Below are 22747 nucleotides of genomic sequence, written 5' to 3'. Positions count from 1 at the left end.
GTCAGCCATAAGCCCATTAGCCCCTCATGTCAGCCATAAGCCCCCCATTAGCCCCTCATGTCAGCCATAAGCCCCCCATTAGCCCCTCATGTCAGCCATAAGCCCCCCATTAGCCCCTCATGTCAGCCATAAGCCCCCATTAGCCCCTCATGTCAGCCATAAGCCCCCATTAGCCCCTCATGTCAGCCATAAGCCCCCATTAGCCCCTCATGTCAGCCATAAGCCCCATTAGCCCCTCATGTCAGCCATAAGCCCCCCATTAGCCCCTCATGTCAGCCATAAGCCCCCATTAGCCCCTCATGTCAGCCATAAGCCCCCATTAGCCCCTCATGTCAGCCATAAGCCCCCATTAGCCCCTCATGTCAGCCATAAGCCCCCCATTAGCCCCTCATGTCAGCCATAAGCCCCCCATTAGCCCCTCATGTCAGCCATAAGCCCCCATTCGCCCCTCATGTCAGCCATAAGCCCCCATTAGCCCCTCATGTCAGCCATAAGCCCCATTAGCCCCTCATGTCAGCCATAAGCCCCCATTAGCCCCTATGTCAGCCATAAGCCCCCATTAGCCCCTCATGTCAGCCATAAGCCCCCATTAGCCCCTCATGTCAGCCATAAAGCCCCCCATTAGCCCCTCATGTCAGCCATAAGCCCCCATTAGCCCCTCATGTCAGCCATAAGCCCCCATTAGCCCCTCATGTCAGCCATAAGCCCCCATTAGCCCCTCATGTCAGCCATAAGCCCCCATAGCCCTCATGTCAGCCATAAGCCCCCATTAGCCCCTCATGTCAGCCATAAGCCCCCCATTTCGCCCCTCATGTCAGCCATAAGCCCCCATTAGCCCCTCATGTCAGCCATAAGCCCCCTATTAGCCCCTCATGTCAGCCATAAGCCCCCCATTAGCCCCTCATGTCAGCCATAAGCCCCCCATTAGCCCCTCATGTCAGCCATAAGCCCCCCATTAGCCCCTCATGTCAGCCATAAGCCCCTCATGTCAGCCATAAGCCCCCATTAGCCCCCTCATGTCAGCCATAAGCCCCCCATTAGCCCCTCATGTCAGCCATAAGCCCCCCATTAGCCCCTCATGTCAGCCATAAGCCCCCATTAGCCCCTCATGTCAGCCATAAGCCCCCATTAGCCCCTCATGTCAGCCATAAGCCCCCCATTAGCCCCTCATGTCAGCCATAAGCCCCATTAGCCCCTCATGTCAGCCTTTCATGTCTGCCCAATGTCCCCCAGGTCAGCCATCAGCCCCCAGTGCAAATAAAATTTAAAAAAACACTTACCTCTCCTCCTCCTAGTCACCATCATGATCCTTTTCATTCATTCCGCTGTCGGCTGTGTATCGCGGCGCACGGTGTGAGGTCACAGAGAAACCTCACGCTGTGCGCAGCCCTGCACAGCCGATAGCCGAGCCTCAGCCCGGCAAACCATCCTCCAGGGCCCGGTCCTGGGCCACGGCCCGGCGGTTGGGGCCGCTGCTCTGTTTTTTATATTCTTTATATATTTTTTATATTCTTTATATATTTTTTTATATATATTTTACCATTTTTTGGACGATTAACACTGTATTTCTTGGACTATTAGTTTCATCGATTATTTTCATTGTCTGTATTTTTCATTGATTATATATCGTTTCACCGATTATTTATTCTCATCGATTTACTCTCATCGATTATATTTTTGTATTTTTTCATCGATTTTACATATTTTTATCTAAATTACATATTTTTATCTAATACACCTATACCTCACTATCCCCCCCACCACCATCCATTTTTTCCAGCACTACACACAACCACCATACCCTTTTTCCTATGAACTAATACTTTTAAACATACTTAGTTCACACTATAATCCCCTAATTCACATTTTAAACCAATAAGAAAGCAACCATCGTGATAACCCTAATAAACTTTTAATAATAACCAACAACAAATAAATAAACATCCCATAAAAAACAGATATAGAGGGCCTGCCTATTCTTTACTTTTGACTATTCCTATTCCTATTTTTTCTGAACCATCTATTGAAAATGTTATGCCCAGCCCAATTTGTTCTATGTAATTACTGTATACTGTATATGCCATAGGGAAAAACGGAATGGAAAAACAGAACAGAAACGGAAACACAATGGAACTCAAAAACGGAACAACGGAACCCGTTAAAAACGGACCGCAAAAAACTATAAGGCCTCCTGCACACGGCCGTTTTTTTTCCCGTTTACTGGCCGTTTTTTGCGTTCCGTATACGGAACGCTTCATTGCAATGGTTCCGCAAAAAAACGGAATGTACTCCGTATGCATTCCGTTTCCGTATTTCCGTTTTTCCATTCCGTTTTAACATAGAACATGTCCTATTATTGCCCGCAAATCACGGTCCGTGGCTCCATTCAAGTCAATGGATCCGCCCAAAAAAAGGAACACATACGGAAATGCATCCGTATGTCTTCCGTTTCCGTTCCGTTTTTTCCTGAACCATCTATTGAAAATGTTATGGCCAGCCCAATTTTATCTATGTAATTACTGTATACTGTATATGCCATACGGAAAAACGGAATAGAAACGGAAACACAACGGAAACAAAAAACGGAACAACGGATCCATAAAAAACGGACCGCAAAACACTGAAAAAGCCATACGGTCGTGTGCAATAGGCCTAAGGCCTAGTTCACACAACCGTGTGGCTTTTATTTGTTTTTTTGCGGTCCGTTTTTCACGGATCCGTTGTTCCGTTTTTGAATTCTGCTGTGTTTTTGTTTCCTTTCCGTTCCGTTTTTCCGTATGCCATGTACAGTTACAGTAATTACATAGAAAAAATTGGGCTGGCCATAACATTTTCAATAGATGGTTCAGAAAAAACGGAACGGAAATGGAAGACATACGGATGCATTTCTGTATGTGTTCCGTTTTTTTTGCGGACCCATTGACTTGAATGGAGCCACAACCCGTGATTTACGGCCAAATATAGGACAAGCTCTATCTTTGAACGGAAATACGGAAACGGAATGCATACGGAACACATTCCGTTTTTCTTGCGGAACCATTGAAATGAATGGCTCCGTATATGGACCGTATACGGAACACAAAAAAACGGCCCGTACACTCGCAAAAAAAACGTTTGTGTGAACTAGACCTAAGGTTCACACAGACGAGATTTCCGCACGGGTGCAATGCGGGAGATGAACGCATTGCACCCGCACTGAATCCGGCACTATTCATTTCAATGGGGCTGTGTACATGAGCGTTTTTTTTTACGCATCACTTCTGCAATGCTTGAAAATCGCAGCATGCTCTATTTTCTGCGTTTTTAACGCAGGATAGGCCCCATAGAAGTGAATGGGGCTGAGTGAAAATCGCAAGCATCCGCTAGCAAGTGCGGATGGGGTGCGATTTTTACGCATGGTTGCTAGGTGACAGTCTATTTACTGTATTATTTTCCCTTATAACATGGTTATAAGGGAAAATAATAGCATTCTGAATACAGAATGCTTAGTAGGTGATCAATTGAGGGTTAAAAAAAAATTACAAATTAACTCACCTTCTCCACTTGATCGCGTAGTTCCCAGTCTCTTCTTTACTTCTTTAATGATGAATTACCGGCTAGGACCTGTGGTGACGTCAGATCACATGCTCCAATCACATGGTCCATCACCGTGGTGATGGACCATATAATCTTACATCACCACAGGTCCTAGCCGGTAATTCATCATTAAAGAAGTAAAGAAGAGACCGGGAACTACGCGATCAAGTGGAGAAGGTGAGTTCATTTTTTTTCAACCCTCAATTGATCACCTACTAAGCATTCTGTATTCAGAATGCTATTATTTTCCCTTAAAAGGGAAAACAATAACATCTACACAACACCGAACCCAAACCTGAACTTCTGTGAAGAAGTTCGGGTCTGGGTACCACAGTCGGTTTTTTATCAAAACACTTTGCACCCGCGCGATAAAAATTGAACATCGTAACGCAATCGCAGTCAAAACTGACTGCAATTGCGTACCTAATCGCGCGGGTTTGCTGCAATACACCGGGACGCATCCGGACACGCCTGTGTGAACTCAGCCTAAAAGCCATACGTTCGTGTGAACTAGGCCTTAGTGGTTGAGTGAACCACTTTAGACAAGAGCACCACCCCAGGGTGTGATCTGGGAGAGCCACTATTACTTCTCTATAACCTATGCATTTAATGATATTTTATTTATGGAGTAAGATTTCATTTATGATAAATTTTTAATGGTGGCAATACCCCTTTAAGGGTACAAGCACACAGTACAGTCGAGATGCATTTGCCGCAGTGCGCTCCATTTGAGTAATTAGGACTGTACTGTTTAGATCAGGGATCAGCTACCTCCGGCACTCCAGGTGTTGTGAAACGACATCTCCCATCATGCACACTTGTTCTCTGACCTCCCACAGAAGTGAAGGGAGCATGCAGGGAGTTGTAGTTTCACAGCAGCTGGAGTGCCAAAGGTTGCTGATCCCTGGCTTAGATGGTCTGCATCAGGGCCGGCCTTAGGTGTTCAGGCGCCCTGTGCGAGATAACCTTGTGGGGCGCCCCCCCCCCCCCCCCAAAAAAAAAAAAAACACTGCTTGTTGCTGGCATCATGGCATAGGCTGGCTGACTATCCAACCAAGTAGTTACCAGCCCTCACACCCCAAAGGCCGGTGTAATGTTATACTTCCCTAGTTCGTGAGATTTCCCTACCCTCGTCACTTCCGGTCGCACCGGACATGACGTGAGGAGGTGTGCCGCGCAGGCGCACAACGACAGGTTAGGGAAAATTTCACAGCAGAGTGCGCATGCGCCAGGAGCCTCGCCGGCGGTTAGGGTAGGGAAAAACTATGGGCCAATGCGCAGGCGCAGTGATCGGATGGATGTTCTCAGCTGAACACCGGCCGACACTGCGCATGCATCGGGAGCCTCACCAGCGGTTAGGGAAGGGAAAAATTACGTACGGGCCAGTGCTTTTTCCCTACCCTAACCGCTGGTGAGGCTCCCAGCGCATGCGCAGTGTCGGCCGGTGTCCAGCTGAGAAAATTCGTTTCCAATGTAGTATTAATAACTAAACAATTAAATAATAAACATATTGCATTGTCTACTTACCGCCAGGACAATTAGATGATCTGGACTCTGGCTGCAGTCTGGCTCTGGGGACTCCATTGTCACTCTCTTCCCCCCCCCCCCTCCCTCTCTTGTCACTCTTTCCCCCCCCCCCTTCCCTTGTCACTCTCATTATCCCCCCTCTCCCTTGTCACTCTCATTATTCCACCCGCCCTCCCTTGTCACGCTCATTATTCCCCCCCCCATCACTCTCATTATTTCCCCCCCCATCACTCTCATTATTCCCCCCCCATCACTCTCATTATTTCCCCCCCCATCACTCTCATTATTTCCCCCCCATCACTCATTATTTCCCCCCCCCATCACTCATTATTTCCCCCCCCCATCACTCATTATTTCCCCCCCATCACTCATTATTTCCCCCCCATCACTCATTATTCCCCCCCCCATCACTCATTATTTCCCCCCCCCATCACTCATTATTCCCCCCCCCCATCACTCATTATTCCCCCCCCCCATCACTCATTATTCCCCCCCCCATCACTCATTATTCCCCCCCCATCACTCATTATTCCCCCCCCCATCACTCATTATTCCCCCCCCCCATCACTCATTATTCCCCCCCCATCACTCATTATTCCCCCCCCCATCACTCATTATTCCCCCCCCATCACTCATTATTCCCCCCCCCATCACTCATTATTCCCCCCATCACTCATTATTTCCCCCATCACTCATTATTTCCCCCCCCCCCATCACTCTCATTATTCCCCCCCCATCACTCTCATTATTTCCCCCCCCCATGTCACTCTCTTTCTTTCCCCCCCCCATGTCACTCTCTTTCTTTCCTCCCCCCTCCCCCCTTGTCACTCTCTTTCTTTCCTCCCCCCTCCCCCCTTGTCACTCTCTTTCTACTCCCACCTCCACCTCTAGTGTAGCGTGGCCGAGCTCTGTTAGGTCCGCGGTACAGGAGCATTTGTTTCCTGTACCCGGCCGGACTGAAAGGAAGTGCACACTAAGTGAGCACTTCCTGTCAGTCCGGCCGGGTACAGGAAACAAAAGCTCCTGTACCGCGGACCTAACAGAGCTCGGCCACGCTACATTAACAGGCGCAGGATTCTTTAGAGCGGCAAGCGCTCAGCCTCAGCCACTCAGGCGGCGCAGAATGAGGGGCGCCGCCAGCCGCCCCCAACTTATATAAGTAACTTTTTTTTTTTTAAACCGCAACGGGCGCCGGGCGCCCCCTGCTGAATATAGGAGGGGGGGGGGGGGGGAGAAAACATAAGTGCCGCCTCGCCTGCCCATATTACATTGCGGGCTGTCGGCCGCCCGGCGCCCCTGTTGCTATGGCGCCCTGTGCGGCCGCACAGCCCGCACACCCCAAAGGCCGGCCCTGGTCTGCATCAATGCAGACCGATTATACAGTGCGGTCCGAATTGGTTAATTGGAGCCCACTGCGGCAGAAAGCGCCATGGGATCGCAGCCTGAAAGGGGGTCTGTGGTCTATATCAGGGAGAGGTCTTGTAATAGTCTGTATTAGAGGGGGCCTGGTCTAAGGTCTATATTTCTCTATGGGGTCTGGTCTAGGTTCTGTATTTTTTATTTATTTAGGGGACCTGATCTGGGGTATATATTTCTTTAGGAGGTCTGGGCTAGGCTTTATATTTCTTTAGGGGGTTTTGCCTAGGTTCTGTATTTTCTTAGAAGGTCTGGTCTAAAGTCTATATTTCTTAGAAGGTCTGGTCTAGGTTCTGTATTTTCTTAGAAGAGCTGGTCTAGGTCTATATTTCTCTATGGGGTCTGCAGGGATCTCAAGTCTCCCTGAAGTTCAGGGAGTCTCCCTCTATTAGATAGCGGCTCCCTGACACCCGCATGTGAGACAATATATCCCGGAAAGGTTTACTGATAGCAGAGCAGAGAGATAAGAGAAGTGACAGGACAGAGTTTAGATTACAGGTTGAATTAACCCTTTAGGGTCAAATTGGCTTCTCAAGGAGATATATATGTTAAAGGCATCTTCTTCTGTCTCATTCAGTAGCTATATAACTATTGAGAGAGATGTATTTTTTTTAAATACATTTACACATTTAACCCTCCATTTTAATTATATATTATTTACCCCAGTGTTAAATCCCCCCCCACAGGGTTCACTTGCTTCTTGTCAGCTCAGCGAATGAACCGAAGATTCGATTCATGAATCGGTTCATTTGAATGAACTGATTCAAATGAACCGATTCATGTGAAAGATCCGAACTTCCCATCTCTAGTTTACTCGCAGTAAACCTTTCCGGCAACCTGTAGCAGTGTCTTGCGCACAGTGCAAGAAGAAGCCGATGCCAGCAGTCCGCAACGGTGCATCAGGCTGAGCCTGTGCGCACGCGCGGGATCTCAAAGCGAGAGGGAGAGGCGGCACTGAGGAGTAGAAGGCGGCGCTGGGCACGAACGGCGATGCGTGCGGCTGGGCACCATGCATCCACAGACCTCCCCTGCTTGGGCACCTTAATTCAGTGATTGACAGGTTAGTAAAACCTGTTTTTCCGCAGAATAAAGCCACAAATAGCTTTTATAAGGTCACCTTAGAAATCAGAATGCTGCCCTGGACATGAGCCTATGTTTAGCTCACAGGGCTTATAGGTGGTGACAGAATCCCTTTAATCATATACATAAATATGATAATTTGGGGCAGGGTAATGAGCCCAGTCCTCCACACCATAGAGCAGAGTGTGCAGATACTGCATATGTTTGGAAAATGTAATAGAAAGTTCGTGAAATAAAAAAAAAAGAAAACCTCCCTGAAATGAGAAGTGCACCTCCCTGAAATGAGTTTTTGCAGGTTGGGATGTCTGGGTCTGGTCTAGGTCTATATTTCTCTATGGGGTCTGGTCTAGGTCTATATTTCTCTATGGGGTCTGATCTAGGTCTATATTTCTCTATGGGGTCTGATCTAGGTCTATATTTCTCTATGGGGTCTGGTCTATATTTCTCTATGGGGTCTGGTCTAGGTCTATATTTCTCTATGGGGTCTGGTCTAGGTCTATATTTCTCTATGGGGTCTGGTCTAGGTCTATATTTCTCTATGGGGTCTGATCTAGGTCTATATTTCTCTATGGGGTCTGGTCTAGGTCTGTATTTCTTTATGGGGTCTGGTCTAGGTCTATATTTCTCTATGGGGTCTGGTCTAGGTCTGTATTTCTTTATGGGGTCTGGTCTAGGTCTGTATTTCTCTATGGGGTCTGGTCTATATTTCTCTATGGGGTCTGGTCTAGGTCTATATTTCTCTATGGGGTCTGGTCTAGGTCTATATTTCTCTATGGGGTCTGGTCTAGGTCTATATTTCTCTATGGGGTCTGGTCTAGGTCTGTATTTCTCTATGGGGTCTGGTCTAGGTCTGTATTTCTCTATGGGGTCTGGTCTAGGTCTATGTTTCTCTATGGGGTCTGGTCTAGGTCTATGTTTCTCTATGGGGTCTGGTCTAGGTCTATATTTCTCTATGGGGTCTGGTCTAGGTCTATATTTCTCTATGGGGTCTGGTCTAGGTCTGTATTTCTCTATGGGGTCTGGTCTAGGTCTGTATTTCTCTATGGGGTCTGATCTAGGTCTATATTTCTCTATGGGGTCTGGTCTAGGTCTGTATTTCTCTATGGGGTCTGGTCTATATTTCTCTATGGGTTCTGGTAAAGGTCTATATTTCTCTATGGGGTCTGGTCTAGGTCTATATTTCTCTATGGGGTCTGGTCTAGGTCTATGTTTCTCTATGGGGTCTGGTCTAGGTCTATATTTCTCTATGGGGTCTGGTCTAGGTCTATATTTCTCTATGGGGTCTGGTCTAGGTCTGTATTTCTCTATGGGGTCTGGTCTAGGTCTGTATTTCTCTATGGGGTCTGGTCTATATTTCTCTATGGGGTCTGGTCTAGGTCTATATTTCTCTATGGGGTCTGGTCTAGGTCTGTATTTCTCTATGGGGTCTGGTCTAGGTCTGTATTTCTCTATGGGGTCTGGTCTATATTTCTCTATGGGGTCTGGTCTAGGTCTATATTTCTCTATGGGGTCTGGTCTAGGTCTGTATTTCTTTAAGGGGCCTGTTCTAAGGTCTGTACTAAATCAGGGCGGTCATGAATTGCTCCGGAACTCACAGCTGTTCAATCTTGGGGAATGTGTTTTGAGCCGCACCTTCCTGCTTGTGGAACGCTTGTTGCTATGGCGATGAAGCCGCTGAGCGGCGCGAGGCCCGGGCCGAACACGGTTGCCATAGAAACGAGGCCTAGGTTGCTGAAGAGGATGCGATCGGCGCGTGACTGAATGAACTCCTATAAAAGTTTGCAGTTCGGGATCTGAGCGACGAGGTGAGGAGACATGGCGGACATGGGGTGAGGCAGAAATGTCTGCAGAAAATCCCTTTAATGTTTTAAAGGTGGTGTCCTAGGATGACAACCTGTCACCTGTTGTTTGGGGTCTAATCTCAGGGACCCCCCACTGATGACAGGAACAAGGGTCCAAAGTCCCCCCTCCCCCACTGGGTAAGTTATCTCCGGCAGACCCTCACAGTGTGAATGGAGCTCGACCGCTGCTCCATTCAGACAGTGAACGTTGGACACCCCCTTTAAGAAGGTGCTGACATACTTCAGTGCAGAGACCAGGTGGTGTATTTAACCCCTTAGTGACCGGCCGCAACAAGAATAGGACATTCTCTATCATAGGGCTGGCAGTGTGCGTTACGCAAAATACTGACCGCGCACGGGCGGGTGTCTGACCGCAAAACACTTAGGCCGTCTGAATGAGCCCTAACTTTTATTAACTCTTTCTGGGAGGGAGATGGGAAGAAACGGCAACCGTTTTTACGTTGTAAATTGAGCAACATTCACTTTGCGTCATAAATAACACAAGTGGGGTCATTTATCAAACTGGTGTAAAGTAGAACTGGCGTAGTTGCCCCTAGCAACCAATCAGATTATTCTTTTCATTTTTCACAGCAGGAAAGGAAAGGTGGAATCGGATTGGTTGCTGGGGGCAAATACGCCAGTTCTACTTTACACCAGTTTGATAAATGACCCCAATATCTTTATTCTCTGGGTCAGTACGATGACAGCCAAACCAAATACATAGTTTTGTTTTCCACATTTTACTACTATTGCACAATAAAAACTTTTTGTAAGATAAAAATGTTTTTCCATCGCCGCATCCCAAGACCCATTACTTTTTCTTTTTTCTTTCTGCGGAACTGTGTGAGGGTTTGATTTTTGCGTGACAAACTTTTTTATCACTTTTTATTCAGTTTTTTTGTGACGAATATGCAAAAAGCTACAATTCTGCAATATTTTTTATTTAATTTTTTTCAGCTTGTTCACTGTGTGGGAATAAATTGTGTGATAATTGTGTAGTGTGGATCGTTATGGATGCGGCAATGCCAAACATGTGGAGGAGATTTTATTTTAGCATTTTTCCTTTGAAAAGCATTTTTTTTTCAATGGAAAAAGATTAAAAAAAAAATTGACAATTTCCTAGTCCAATCTTCTGATCGCTTCTCTAGTACACCGTCCTGCTTATGCAGTACAGTGTATTGTACTGTACTAACAGACACTATTGGGTCTGCACCTCTAGCCTCAGGATATCTGATCGGCGGGGGTCCGACACTTCGGTCAGTCACCGGAAGTCGGTGCTGGACTCCACAGCCCTGTCCGTTGTGTGGTGGTGGGAGCAGCGCTGCAGTAACAAGGATGGAGCGGTGTAGGATTCGCCCTTTGCAATGCATATATTTTTTCATAAAGAAAGGTCAATAAGCCCAGCTTCTAAAAATAAAAATTCAGCCTTCATTGTTCCATGAATGTAAAATCCAAGATGGCAAAAAGTCTACGCGTTTCAGTTTAACATGATTAAGGCTACTTTCACACTAGCGTTCGGGCGGATCCGTTCTGAACGGATCCGCTCATAATAATGTAGGCGGAGGCTCCGTTCAGAACGGATCCGTCTGCATTATTTTAGCATATAAAAGCTAAGTGTGAAAATAGCCTCGTACGGATCCGTCCAGACTTTCAATGTAAAGTCAATGGGGGACGGATCCGCTTGAAGATTGAGCCACATTGTGGCATCTTCAAACGGATCCGTCCCCATTGACTTACATTGTAAGTCTGGACGGATCCGCACGCCTCCACACGGCCAGGCGGACACCCGAACGCTGCAAGCAGCGTTCAGCTGTCCGCCTGTCCGTGCGGAGGCGAGCGGAGCGGAGGCTGAAGGCCGCCAGACTGATGCAGTCTGAGCGGATCCGCTCCATTCAGACTGCATCAGGGCTGGACGGCTGCGTTCGGGTCCGCTCGTGAGCCCCTTCAAACGGAGCTCACGAGCGGACCGACGAGCGCTAGTGTGAAAGGAGCCTAAGGGTTGTTGTTTAACCTGAAACGCGTAGACTTTTTGCCATCTTGGATTTTACATTCATGGAACAATGAAGGCTGAATTTTTTTGGGGGGGAAGCTGGGCTTATTGACCTTAATTTGGATTAGTGCCGCCTGTGCATCCATTCCTGATCCAGGTGAGCGCAGCAGTTTACATCTGCTGTGGCCATGTCCTCATAATGAACCGGCTGCAGGGAGTTCATACCCATCACAAGATACAGGCCGTAGCACACCACCCAACATTTCCCTCCTCGTTTGTCGGACATCCCTGTCCCTGATCCACCGAAGGAAGGCTCACAAGGACCCCCCCCCCCCATACTTTGGGGGTATATGTAGCACAGGCCTTTTACAAATGGGACTGTTGGGAGGGCTGGGCAGTAGTAGGACCACTTGGTCTGTAATCAAAGACTTTTTCAAGTACATATGTCAGGTACTTACAGCCCTACTAACTAGGTGGGTGATCTTGGCATTGCAGCTCCTACAGAGGCTGTTACCCAGACCCCCTGTCTCGTAAAGGGCTCAGGCACACAAAGGTGTGTGGGCCGCTCCGTGCTGCTCTCCGCACTGGCCATGTGGCCGCTGTTTGCGAATGCGGACCCATCCACTTGAATGAGTGCGCGATCTGCAATATTCTGTCCGCAATGCAAAAAAATCCCACAAAGGCGCTCCGTAGTGCTTCCAAGGCCTTCCGCTTTGTATATTTTGCGGATTGCGTACCCATTCACGCCCTAAGGGTGAGTTCACGGGTATTAGAAATGCCGCCGATTTTCAGAACGGATTTGCGCAGTGGATGAGCTTTTTAACAAATCTTCTCCGCACGCTGCGTAAATTATCTGCACGGAGATTGACCGGCAATGGGAATTTTAGAAAAATTCGGCAACATGGCAATTTCTGGTGTGATGAGAGCGCAGATCTGTCGCTGATTGAATTCGATGAGGAAGAAGAAATCGCCAGTCAGATCCTAATTTTACCATCAAATACCGGCAGGTTCGGAAAAGCGGTATGGTCACCTTACCTGTCCCCTGGTGCTCCCATGGCACCTGCCGGTCTCTGTCCTGTCCACACATGGCCAGTCATAGGCTGCAGTGCTCCCCAGAGACTGGTGGGGATTAGGCAAGTGTCGCCCACGGAGTGCCAGGGGGTTGGTTAGGTAGGTGTAATGTGTTTTTATCAGCTTTGTCCATAATAGGGAATTTCATAGTAGCACCGATTTGCCATTGAAGATTTCCCTCGAATTCTCCTCTTTTAGGCGGTGCACAATGATGCCAGAAGAGGCCGAACTAAGCGACCTGCTCGCTAAGAAAGAACAAGAATGGAAGGAGCTCCAGCAGCGACAGATCCTCATCCTCCAGCAAAACCTGAAAGACGCCCTGAAAGATCTCCAAGAGCAGAAGGAGAAATTCACCAGGTTGAAGAAGGATTTCACCCACAACTTGAAGGTGCTGGGCGAGAGGGACCGGGATCTGGAGCAGTATGAAGTCATGTACAACCGACTGAAGGTCCTGGAGAACGCAAAGCAATATGAGATCAGCGACTTAAAGATCCAGATCGAGAAACGTCGGCAGGAGGTCCTGAGAGAGAAGAAGAAGTATGACGATCTCCAGAGCCATCACCAGCGCAGGGTGAAGGAGCACCAGCTGGATCTAGAGCGGATAAGCAGGTAACGACGGGGCCGTATTACCGCCACATAGCTGTTTTAGGGTAGAAATCCCACAGCAAATCCAAATGTGGACTTCACCCCTCTATATTAAAAAGCATGAGAATATCTCTCAGGTCTGTGTCTGCAGCACATGGGGGGGGATTAACTCTCCCCATGCCTGCACCGTAGCTGTACAAAATCCATGTGGACCTGCCCCAACACAATAGTGGTTTTTGATACCCCCTGCGCCGGCAGAGGGTGCGCCTAATTTATGGCGACTTGCAGACCTTGTCATAAATAAGGTTCATCCTCTGCCCTAACGTGCACCTTGAGTGAACTCTACTCCAACCCCCGACCTGAAGTAGATTTCAACGTCATTTACTCCAGTTTCCGGATGACACCGGCCCTACCATTCCCCAATGTCAAAGGCATTAAAAAGTGGCAGAAAAAGGCCAGCGACTTCATGAGCCCAACTGTTAGTAAATGACCCCCAATATGTGAAGTGCTGAGCTGGCACTGTGCTGACAGCAGAGAGGGTGAAGGCAGCCTGGCAGCGGTGCCCTGTCATTCTCTCCTGTCTCAGGCTGTGATGGTAATCTGATGACCTTTACATGCCATCCAAATTCAGAGAGAGGAAAGGGGGAGAGCAACTCGTAGCAGCAAATCTATTAACCTGTTTCCACAACCTAACCACAGCCATGTTTTATAGGAATATGGAAAAATAGTGCTGCCCAGATATATTTCCCAGAGAGTGCCATACAGCCCCCTTTCAGTACACAAAGCAGTGGCGTAGCTATCACGGGAGTGACTGCTTCGGGGCCCGAGCTCAGAAGGGGCCCCGGAGCAGTACTGAATGTTTTCATTAGATCTAGGGCTGCCCCTACTCACAACTGCTGCACTTTACAGCAGCAGCGCTGGAGCTCCTCCCACTGAAGGTCCTTACTCCTCCTCCTGTGGCCGTTCTCAGGCTGGGATCCGCAGTACTGGCACACCACTTGCCAGTACTGCTTTCTGTTTTCGATTGGCTGGCAGCTTACTAAGACATCAGCTGCCAGCCAATAGCAGAGCTTTATGGGATCAAGCCCCACCCACCAGTGTGAAGCTACTGTAGAGCAGGCTGGCTGCTCTAGCACTCAGAAATCTAGAATGCCTGCCCCCCCATGTGTCCTGTTCTCTGACCCCCCCCCCCCCCCCATAGTAGGTTACTGATTAACCCCTCAACTGCTGTCCTTGGAGGGCACAGAGGGCTGATGGCACCTACTTCTCCAGGCTGCCTGTGAGGACAAGACATCAGCTGTTTACAGGAAAGGCAAGTGTCTGTGTGTAGCAAATAGGTGTATAACTACTTGTATGTTCGTGTGTGTGTGTGTGTGTATATATATATATATGGTGAGTGCCTGCGCGAGTGCGTCCATGTGTGTGGTGAGTGCCTGCGCGAGTGCGTCCATGTGTGTGGTGAGTGCCTGCGCGAGTGCGTCCATGTGTGTGGTGAGTGCTTGTATGTGTGTGGTGAGTGCCTGCGCGAGTGCGTCCATTAAGTTGGGGAGGGGCCCTGCACAAAAATTTGCTGTGGGGCCCAGTCAGTTCTAGCTACGCCCCTAACACACAGTGTAGCACCAAGTTACTGTTCTTCATTGCCTATATATATATATATGTCTATGCGACTTTGTCCCCACTGAACCATAAGTGATGGGAACCCATTCTCGGTCCCAAGACTGCTGCAGCCACTAACTGGTCCCCATCACTTCAGGTTCACCAGGATTGCCCGGAATGGAGCCGGTTTTGAAAGGCCTGCCACCCATGCTTGACTTGCGCTTGACAACCCTTTTAATCTCCGTGAATTATAAACTTCCCAAAATCCACTAAATGTCATAAAATAAATAATGAACCTAGACTTACCTGTTCCTTCCCGGCTGTTCTCAGCACCGCAGCTCCTGTCTTCCTGGCAGTGGTTGTGTACAAGGCTGCAGCAGCGATGTAGATGTACAGTATATGGCACGTGACCTCTGCTGCCAATCAAGTGGAATATGGCCGCTGTGGCCAGTGATTACGTGCCATATACCCCTATGTCAGCCTTGTACACACAGACATTGCACAGAGGACGGGAGCTGTGGTGCTGAGAACAGCCAGTGCTATGACCCTCAGCTCTTGGCCTGAGTGAAAAGCGGTTACGAAGAGCATTCATTGGGGGACACAGAAGACCATGGGTATAGCTGTGTCCACTAGGAGGTGACACTAAAAAAGTGTTAGCTCCTCCTCTCAGCTATACCCCTCCTGCAGACACTGAGCTAATCGGTTTTAGCGTAGTGTCCGTAGGAGGCAGACATGTTTTCCTGCTGGTCTGCCAAAGATTTTTTTTTTCCGATCGGACTATAGGCGGGCTCCAGTAGGGTGGGCAGAAACCGTCTAGGTATTACCTACCTTTCCCTGCTGGATCCTATTCATTCTGTATCATTGCTCTTTTTTCATAGGCAGGGTATTCGCACATGGAACCCTATACATCCGGTAGCGAGGCCCCTTTCCATAGGCGGAGTATTTACTTCACCACTGACTACTGTACAGCCTGTTGCATTACTCTCCTTTTATAGACGGAGTACTAGCAATACCACTGGATACTGTACGTCCTGTACCATTACCCTCCTTCCATAGGCGGAGCGTTGGCACTACCACTGGATCATATATTCCGGTAGCATTGCCCTCCTTCCGTAGTGAGTGTATTTACACTTCCACTGGGTACTGTACATTCTGTGACGTTATTCCATGGAGTAATTGCGCTACCACTGGATACTATACAGACTGTAGCATTACTCTCCTTCCTCAGGCGGAGTAATTGCACTTCCACCGAAGACCATATGTTCTGGAGCATTGCACTAATCCTGGTGATCTTCTGTCCGGTTGGATTTCCACCTGCTATAGGTTGACTAGTTGCACCACAATTGCATACTGTAGATCCTGATGCATTACCCTCCTTCTATTGACTGAGTAGTTGCACAACCGTAGTGCCTTCACTTCCAGTGGACCCTGTACATCTGTCGGGTTTCCCTCTTTCCGTCAGCGGAGTAACTCCACTACCACTGAAAACTGTTAATCCTGTTACATTATCTGCCTTTTCTTAGGTGGAGATGGGTACCACACCTGCATGCTGTAAGATTCTGTAGCATTTACCCTCCTTCCATCGGCTGGGTAATTCCACAACCAGTGATGCTTGTTCTACCAGTGGATACTGTACATCTTGTAGGGCTCCCCTCTTTCCATAGGCGGAGTATTCCCACTACCTCTGGAATCTTTCACCCTATCGCATTATCCCCTTGTCACATTCCATTCCGTTCCAAGGGTAGTCTCCTTGTTGGACACAGACAATCGCCTTACCCCCCGTCCCCGTCAAAGGCGGTATTCTGGTAGTCCCAGTATCCCGTGGTTCCATTTTCACACTATCCTTTTCCTCAGGTACTCGTTGTACTGATTAGGGTTTGGTGATAACAAAAATATTCAGATGATAACAATATTAAGAAATTTATCACGATAACTATATATATCGCGATAAATACCCATTTAGAAGAAAAAAACACTTGGGGCCACAAGGAAACGTTATACTGTATGGGGGCAGCCACATGGAGACGTTATACTGTATGGGGGCAGCCACATGGAGACGCTATACTGTATGGGGGCAGCCACAAGGAGACGCTATACTGTATGGGGGCAGCCACATGGAGACGTTATACTGTATGGGGCAGCCACAAGGAGACGTTATACTGTATGGGGGCAGCCACAAGGAGACGTTATACTGTATGGGGGCAGCCACAAGGAGACGTTATACTGTATGGGGGCCACAAGGAGACGTTATACTGTATGGGGGCAGCCACATTGAGACGTTATACTGTATGGGGGCAGCCACATGGAGATGTTATACGGTATGGGGGCAGCCACATGGAGACGTTATACGGTATGGGGGCAGCCACATGGAGACGTTATACGGTATGGGGGCAGCCACAAGAAGACGTTATACGGTATGGGGGCAGCCACATGGAGACGTTATACTGTATGGGGGCAGCCACATGGAGACGCTATACTGTATGGGGGCAGCCACAAGGAGACGCTATACTGTATGGGGGCAGCCACATGGAGACGTTATACTGTATGGGGGCAGCCACAAGGAGACGTAATAATGTATGGGGGCAGCCACAAGGAAACGTTATACTGTATGGGGGCAGCCACAAGGAGACGTTATACTGTATGGGGGCAGCCACAAGGAGACGTTATACTGTATGGGGGCAGCCACAAGGAGACGTTATACTGTATGGGGGCAGCCACAAGGAGACGTTATACTGTATGGGGGCAGCCACATTGAGACGTTATACTGTATGGGGGCAGCCACATTGAGACGTTATACTGTATGGGGGCAGCCACATTGAGACGTTATACTGTATGGGGGCAGCCACATGGAGACGTTATACTGTATGGGGGCAGCCATAAGGAGAGGTTATACTGTATGGGGGCAGCCACAAGGAGACGTTATACTGTATGGGGGCAGCCACATTGAGACGTTATACTGTATGGGGGCAGCCACATTGAGACGTTATACTGTATGGGGGCAGCCACATTGAGATGTTATACTGTATGGGGGCAGCCACATTGAGACGTTATACTGTATGGGGGCAGCCACATGGAGATGTTATACTGTATGGGGGCAGCCACATGGAGATGTTATACTGTATGGGGGCAGCCACATGGAGACGTTATACGGTATGGGGGCAGCCACATGGAGACGTTATACGGTATGGGGGCAGCCACATGGAGACGTTATACTGTATGGGGGCAGCCACAAGGAGACGTTATACTGTATGGGGGCAGCCACAAGGAGACGTTATACTGTATGGGGGCAGCCACAAGGAGACGTTATACTGTATGGGGGCAGCCACAAGGAGACGTTATACGGTATGGGGGCAGCCACAAGGAGACGTTATACGGTATGGGGGCAGCCACATGGAGACGTTATACGGTATGGGGGCAGCCACATGGAGACGTTATACGGTATGGGGGCAGCCACATGGAGACGTTATACGGTATGGGGGCAGCCACATGGAGACGTTATACGGTATGGGGGCAGCCACATGGAGACGTTATACGGTATGGGGGCAGCCACATGGAGACGTTATACTGTATGGGGGCGGCCACAAGGAGACGTTATACTGTATGGGGGCAATAAAATAAGCAGTATCTCAAAGGTTGTAGCGTACTTATTAGCGCTGCAGATCCACCGCGTGATGTGGGGCAAGTTCACATAGAGTTCAAGAAGATAAATAATGGTGGTCGCGATGCCAAGTACATAGAGGTCCGTCAGGTAAAGGTATTTCGGATTCTCAAGCTCTTCACAATGCCGCCACACAATAGAATTCAGGGGTTGATGCACCAGAGGACATCCAAACCGCTGTAATTAAAATTTGGCGCAAAATAGTAAAGTTCCACAAGGATCAAATTCCCAAGGATTTTTATTTATACTCACAAGATAGTGAATTATAAAACCAAATAGTTCTTTCCTCGTATAACACCCTTATATACGTTATACGAGGAAATAACCATTTGGTTTTATACATACTAGTTCCTGCAGCGGCCGCCCCCGGTTCCTCCTTTTTAGTTGCTGTGGCAGATCTGTTCTGCATTCAATCAGTTTATTTTCAAAGGGTTTTCTGGGATTTTCATATTGATGGCCTATCCTCAGAATAGGTCACCAATACCTGATAGGCAGGGGTACTGGGAGTTGCCCCCTGCCGATCAGCTGTTTGAAGAGACCATGGTGCTTTGGTGAGCGCCACGACTGCTTCCTAGGCCTGTGACGTCACATTCATCAGTCACATGGCCTAGGAGCGGCTCAGTCCTATTCAAGTAAATGGGGCTGAGTGGCAATACCAAGCACGGCCACTGGAGTTGGACCCTTGCCGATCTGATATTGATGATCTATCCTGAGGACAGGTCCTCAATATCCAACTCTCAAAAAAAAAAACTTTCTTACTGTGTAATGCCTACTTTCCCCTGTGGAGGTGCTGCAGGGAAATCGAACCCTTCCTGCCCGGTTTATCCACAGATTACAGCTGTGTGTTGTGTCTGAGATATCAGATGGGATCCCATAGTGGGCAGGAATTTGTTGTCACTATAAAAGGAGCAGGAGATGACTAGATATGAATGGGCAGCGCGCGGTGACCTCTCATGGGGGGCCGTGATACCTGTAATGTGTCCGCTTCACCTGACCTTTCCACACATTTCATCTTGCCAAAACTGGATGTGCCCTGGAGGATCTATGTTTATCCCCGAAGAGATTCCTACCGCTTGTAAAGAGCTCTGCTCTGTCATCTGCCGTCTCCAGCCTATTGAGTTACAGCTCAGCCTTTGCCGGGACACGGGGTGCAGGACATGGTATATAGAAACCATTGGGGAATATCTGTTCTGCTTGAGTCTGCCTGGCGTACTTTATGCCACATTGATAAATGTCACATGATGTTTGCATTTGGGGCATACAATATCTCCTTATGGAGACCCCCTAAACGGCATAAGGAGTCTTATAGACCAGGCAACGCTCCTCTGAGAAATTCTGCAGGCGCCAGAAGCGACGCAGGTGCTGGGGAGCGAGGTAAGTACAATATTTTTCAAGGGGGTCGGTCATTTTAGGGGTTGGATAACCCCTTTTAAATCTGGCGTGAAGCTCATTAACATAGCTAACCACTCCCATATTTCAAAATGAGTGAGTGGTGGAAAAATGCTAAATGTCCAAAAAGTTCCAAAAGCCTCATTTTGTGACTTTTTTGGAGCCAGAATTCTGGAGTGAAGGCGTGATAAATCAGGGCTAATGAGGGACATTGATCAAGACTGGTGATCCCTCTGCGCCAGAATAAGATGTCCCTTAAAGTATTAGGAGGGACATGTCCCTGAGATTTGCATCTCTGCCCTGCCGTCCGCCAGATACCGGCGCAAGTTATAGTAAATCCAGTGGGCTGCATAAAGCCCCGTCACTCTTCTCACAACTTTTAGAAAAGTGGTTAGAAGCTTAATAAGCCACGCGCTATTGTGATGTAAAAGCGTCAGTAAATGTCCCCCATTGTGTGAAAACCATGCGGAGCTTTTTGCCGGTTCTCTTTGCTTTTGTGTCATTGACTAATATTTTTTCTTCTACTTTTATCTCTGTACTTTCTAGCTCCAAAAATGGCGACATTGATCGTCTTCGAGAAGAGTATGAAAACGTGAAGCGTCAGCTGGAAAGGAAAATTGAGGAGGTGCAAGGAGACCTGAGCCTGCAGAGACAGGTATGAGAGGCGAGCGGTACCTGAAGGACCTGTAGGTCATCTGACCGCATTGTGCGTCAGCTCTGGTCCGTTTCTGCATGCGTTGTACTGTGTGTACTGGCGTGTGTACACGTCTGAGCTGATGATCTGTGCTGTCACATGACATCACGGTACCTGTATCAATTACATACATGCTGCTGTAATACACAGTGGATTCTCGGCACCCCAGGTCGGTTTACACAGCATGTGGATGAGAGTTCAGATCTCATTCATTTGGCTTATAGTTCTGCGGCAGCAATCTCCGCAGCGTTTCGGTCCCGTGTGGCCGTACCCTACTACCTCTGAGTCACAGAGAAGTTTGAAGTGATCTCTGTTGGTTTGTATGTTAGGGATGGTGCTCCACATACATAGGATAGAGACGTGCCTCTCCTTTACATTCACATCTCCATGATCCAGCGCTTCTACCTTTTTTTTTTTTTTACTCTTTGACAGTCCGGTCAGTCACTCATGTGTCAGGATGAGCTGGGCAGCTGCTGTTCTCAGTCTGGCAGCCTAACTATAGATACCACCGGTGACAGTCTGTGTAGTGAGTGCAGATGTACCAGCATGCAGACTGGATGGGGCAGGGCCAGGAGCTGTGGTCCCTGCAACCTTGAGAAAGGTCACACGTAGGTATTTTGGAGCAGGGCAGCTGTACGGACCTTTGCCTTGACCCGTGTGTAACCTTCATAGCTGCCCTGACGCGACGCTTATCAAATGAGGCGCAGTGGCCGTGTAATGGAAGGATTAGCAGGTTTTATCTGACCACTTTATTTTTTTTAAGCTTGTTTTATTGAAGTATAAAGAAGAAGGTATAGCGTTAGTACATACAATAGGAATGATTGATAGACGCAAACCGCGTACAAGAAGTGATACCAGCGTTCCATTGCTTATACACAGCGTCAGACAAAATTGTGATAAAATTATGCACATCCATAAATTTCATTTAATAACGTCAATGGTAGGGGTCAAGTAGAATGAATAGTTGTATTAGCCTATTATTAATAGAGGGCGAAACCTTTAAAAGGGGTTATCCCATCTTAGACAATGGGGGCATATCGCTAGGATATGCCCCTATTGTCTGATAGGTGCGGGTCCCACCTCTGGGACCCGCACCTACAAGGAGAATGGATGCGCAGCCGCCCTCTATTCATTTCTATGAAGCCGCCAAAAATTGCTCGGCTATTTCCGTCGGCCCCATAGAAATGAATGGGAGCGGTGGCCACGCATGCGTGGTGCGCTCCCATTCACTTCAGTGGGAGAGGCGGGGAGCTGCGCCTGGTGGTGGACGGACCCCAGGAAACCCGGGGTCCTCCAGCCACAACTCTCCCCGGCTCCGTTCTCCTTGTAGATGCGGGTCCCAGAGGTCCTAGCGATATGCCTCCATTGTCTAAGATGGGATAAACCCTTTAAGGGAGACTCCAATGCCTCCTTCCACTCTTCTGCAGATAAATTAGGGATGAATTCCCTCCATTTAGTTTCAACCGTCAAAGGGTGTAAAGCCATTGGATTGCTCAGTAGGTGGGTATATAGAGCTGATATAATTCCCCTGGGTCCTTGTGTATTAAGTATCCCTATCAGTGGATACGTCGATATGGCTCGTCTACTATCCTGAAACTGTGCGTGGCGAACTTGTAGATATCTAAAAAAGTGAGTGCACAAGATTCCAAATTTTTCCTGCAGTTGCACAAAAGAACATAAGACCCTATTGCCATATAAACCTTTCAAGGTAAGTATTACATATTTTCGCCCCTTCATAATTCTGCAAGTGAGGAAACATTGGGTTATCCCATAGTGGGATGACATCTGCAAAATCTTTGTATTGCTGGAGTTTTGCCGCGCTCCACACCCGATGTGCTAACTTATGCATGGGGAGGGCACGTCTTGGGAATAAGTAAATACTCTCCAGTATTGGCCACGATGTAGATAGTTGTAAATAATGTTGTAAATGGTATTCTGCATTTGGTAACGCAGTTGATGATTCCCAAGGTGTATCTCGCCTGACCAGTCAGGAAGTATAAGTAATAGCGTACTTTCACACTTGCGTTGTTTGTTTCCGGCAGGCAGTTCCGTTGCCTGAACTACCTGCCTGATCAGGCAAACTGTATGCAAACACATGTCATTTTTTCTGACTGATCAGGCATTTCTCAGGATCCTGATCAGTCAGAAAAATGCATTGCAATACCGGATCCGTTTTTCCGGTGTCATCAGGCAAAACGAAACAGATTTTTTTTGCCGGAGATAAAACCGTAGCATGCTACGGTTTTCTCTATGCCTGATCAGTCAAAATGACTGAACTGAAGACATCCTGATGCATCCTGAACGGATTGCTCTCCATTCAGAAT

The 22747-nt window shown here is 48.1% G+C and overlaps 1 protein-coding gene across 5 annotated transcripts in view; it reads left to right on the top strand.

Annotated features, from left to right (window-relative positions):
* The first annotated feature begins 9269 nt into the window (after positions 1-9269).
* Positions 9270-22747, top strand: part of CCDC57 (coiled-coil domain containing 57) — an 88020-nt gene continuing 74542 nt past the window's right edge. Inside the window, exons 1-3 of one of the 5 annotated variants that reach the window (XM_044300025.1) lie at positions 9270-9404; positions 12700-13110; positions 20276-20384. In XM_044300025.1, coding sequence (XP_044155960.1) covers positions 12710-13110; positions 20276-20384 — 510 coding nt within the window. In that variant the 5' untranslated portion in view covers positions 9270-9404; positions 12700-12709. Of the gene's footprint in view, positions 9429-9479; positions 9579-12699; positions 13111-19468; positions 19715-20275; positions 20385-22747 lie in introns of those variants that run through there. The other 4 variants (XM_044300024.1, XM_044300023.1, XM_044300027.1 and 1 more) reach the window with 4 other exon arrangements.

Source organism: Bufo gargarizans, chromosome 6 (assembly GCF_014858855.1).
Source record: "Bufo gargarizans isolate SCDJY-AF-19 chromosome 6, ASM1485885v1, whole genome shotgun sequence".
Lineage (NCBI taxonomy): Eukaryota > Metazoa > Chordata > Amphibia > Anura > Bufonidae > Bufo > Bufo gargarizans.
The sequence above is the reverse complement of the archived record's forward strand: the minus strand, read 5'-3'. Positions and strand labels throughout refer to the sequence as shown.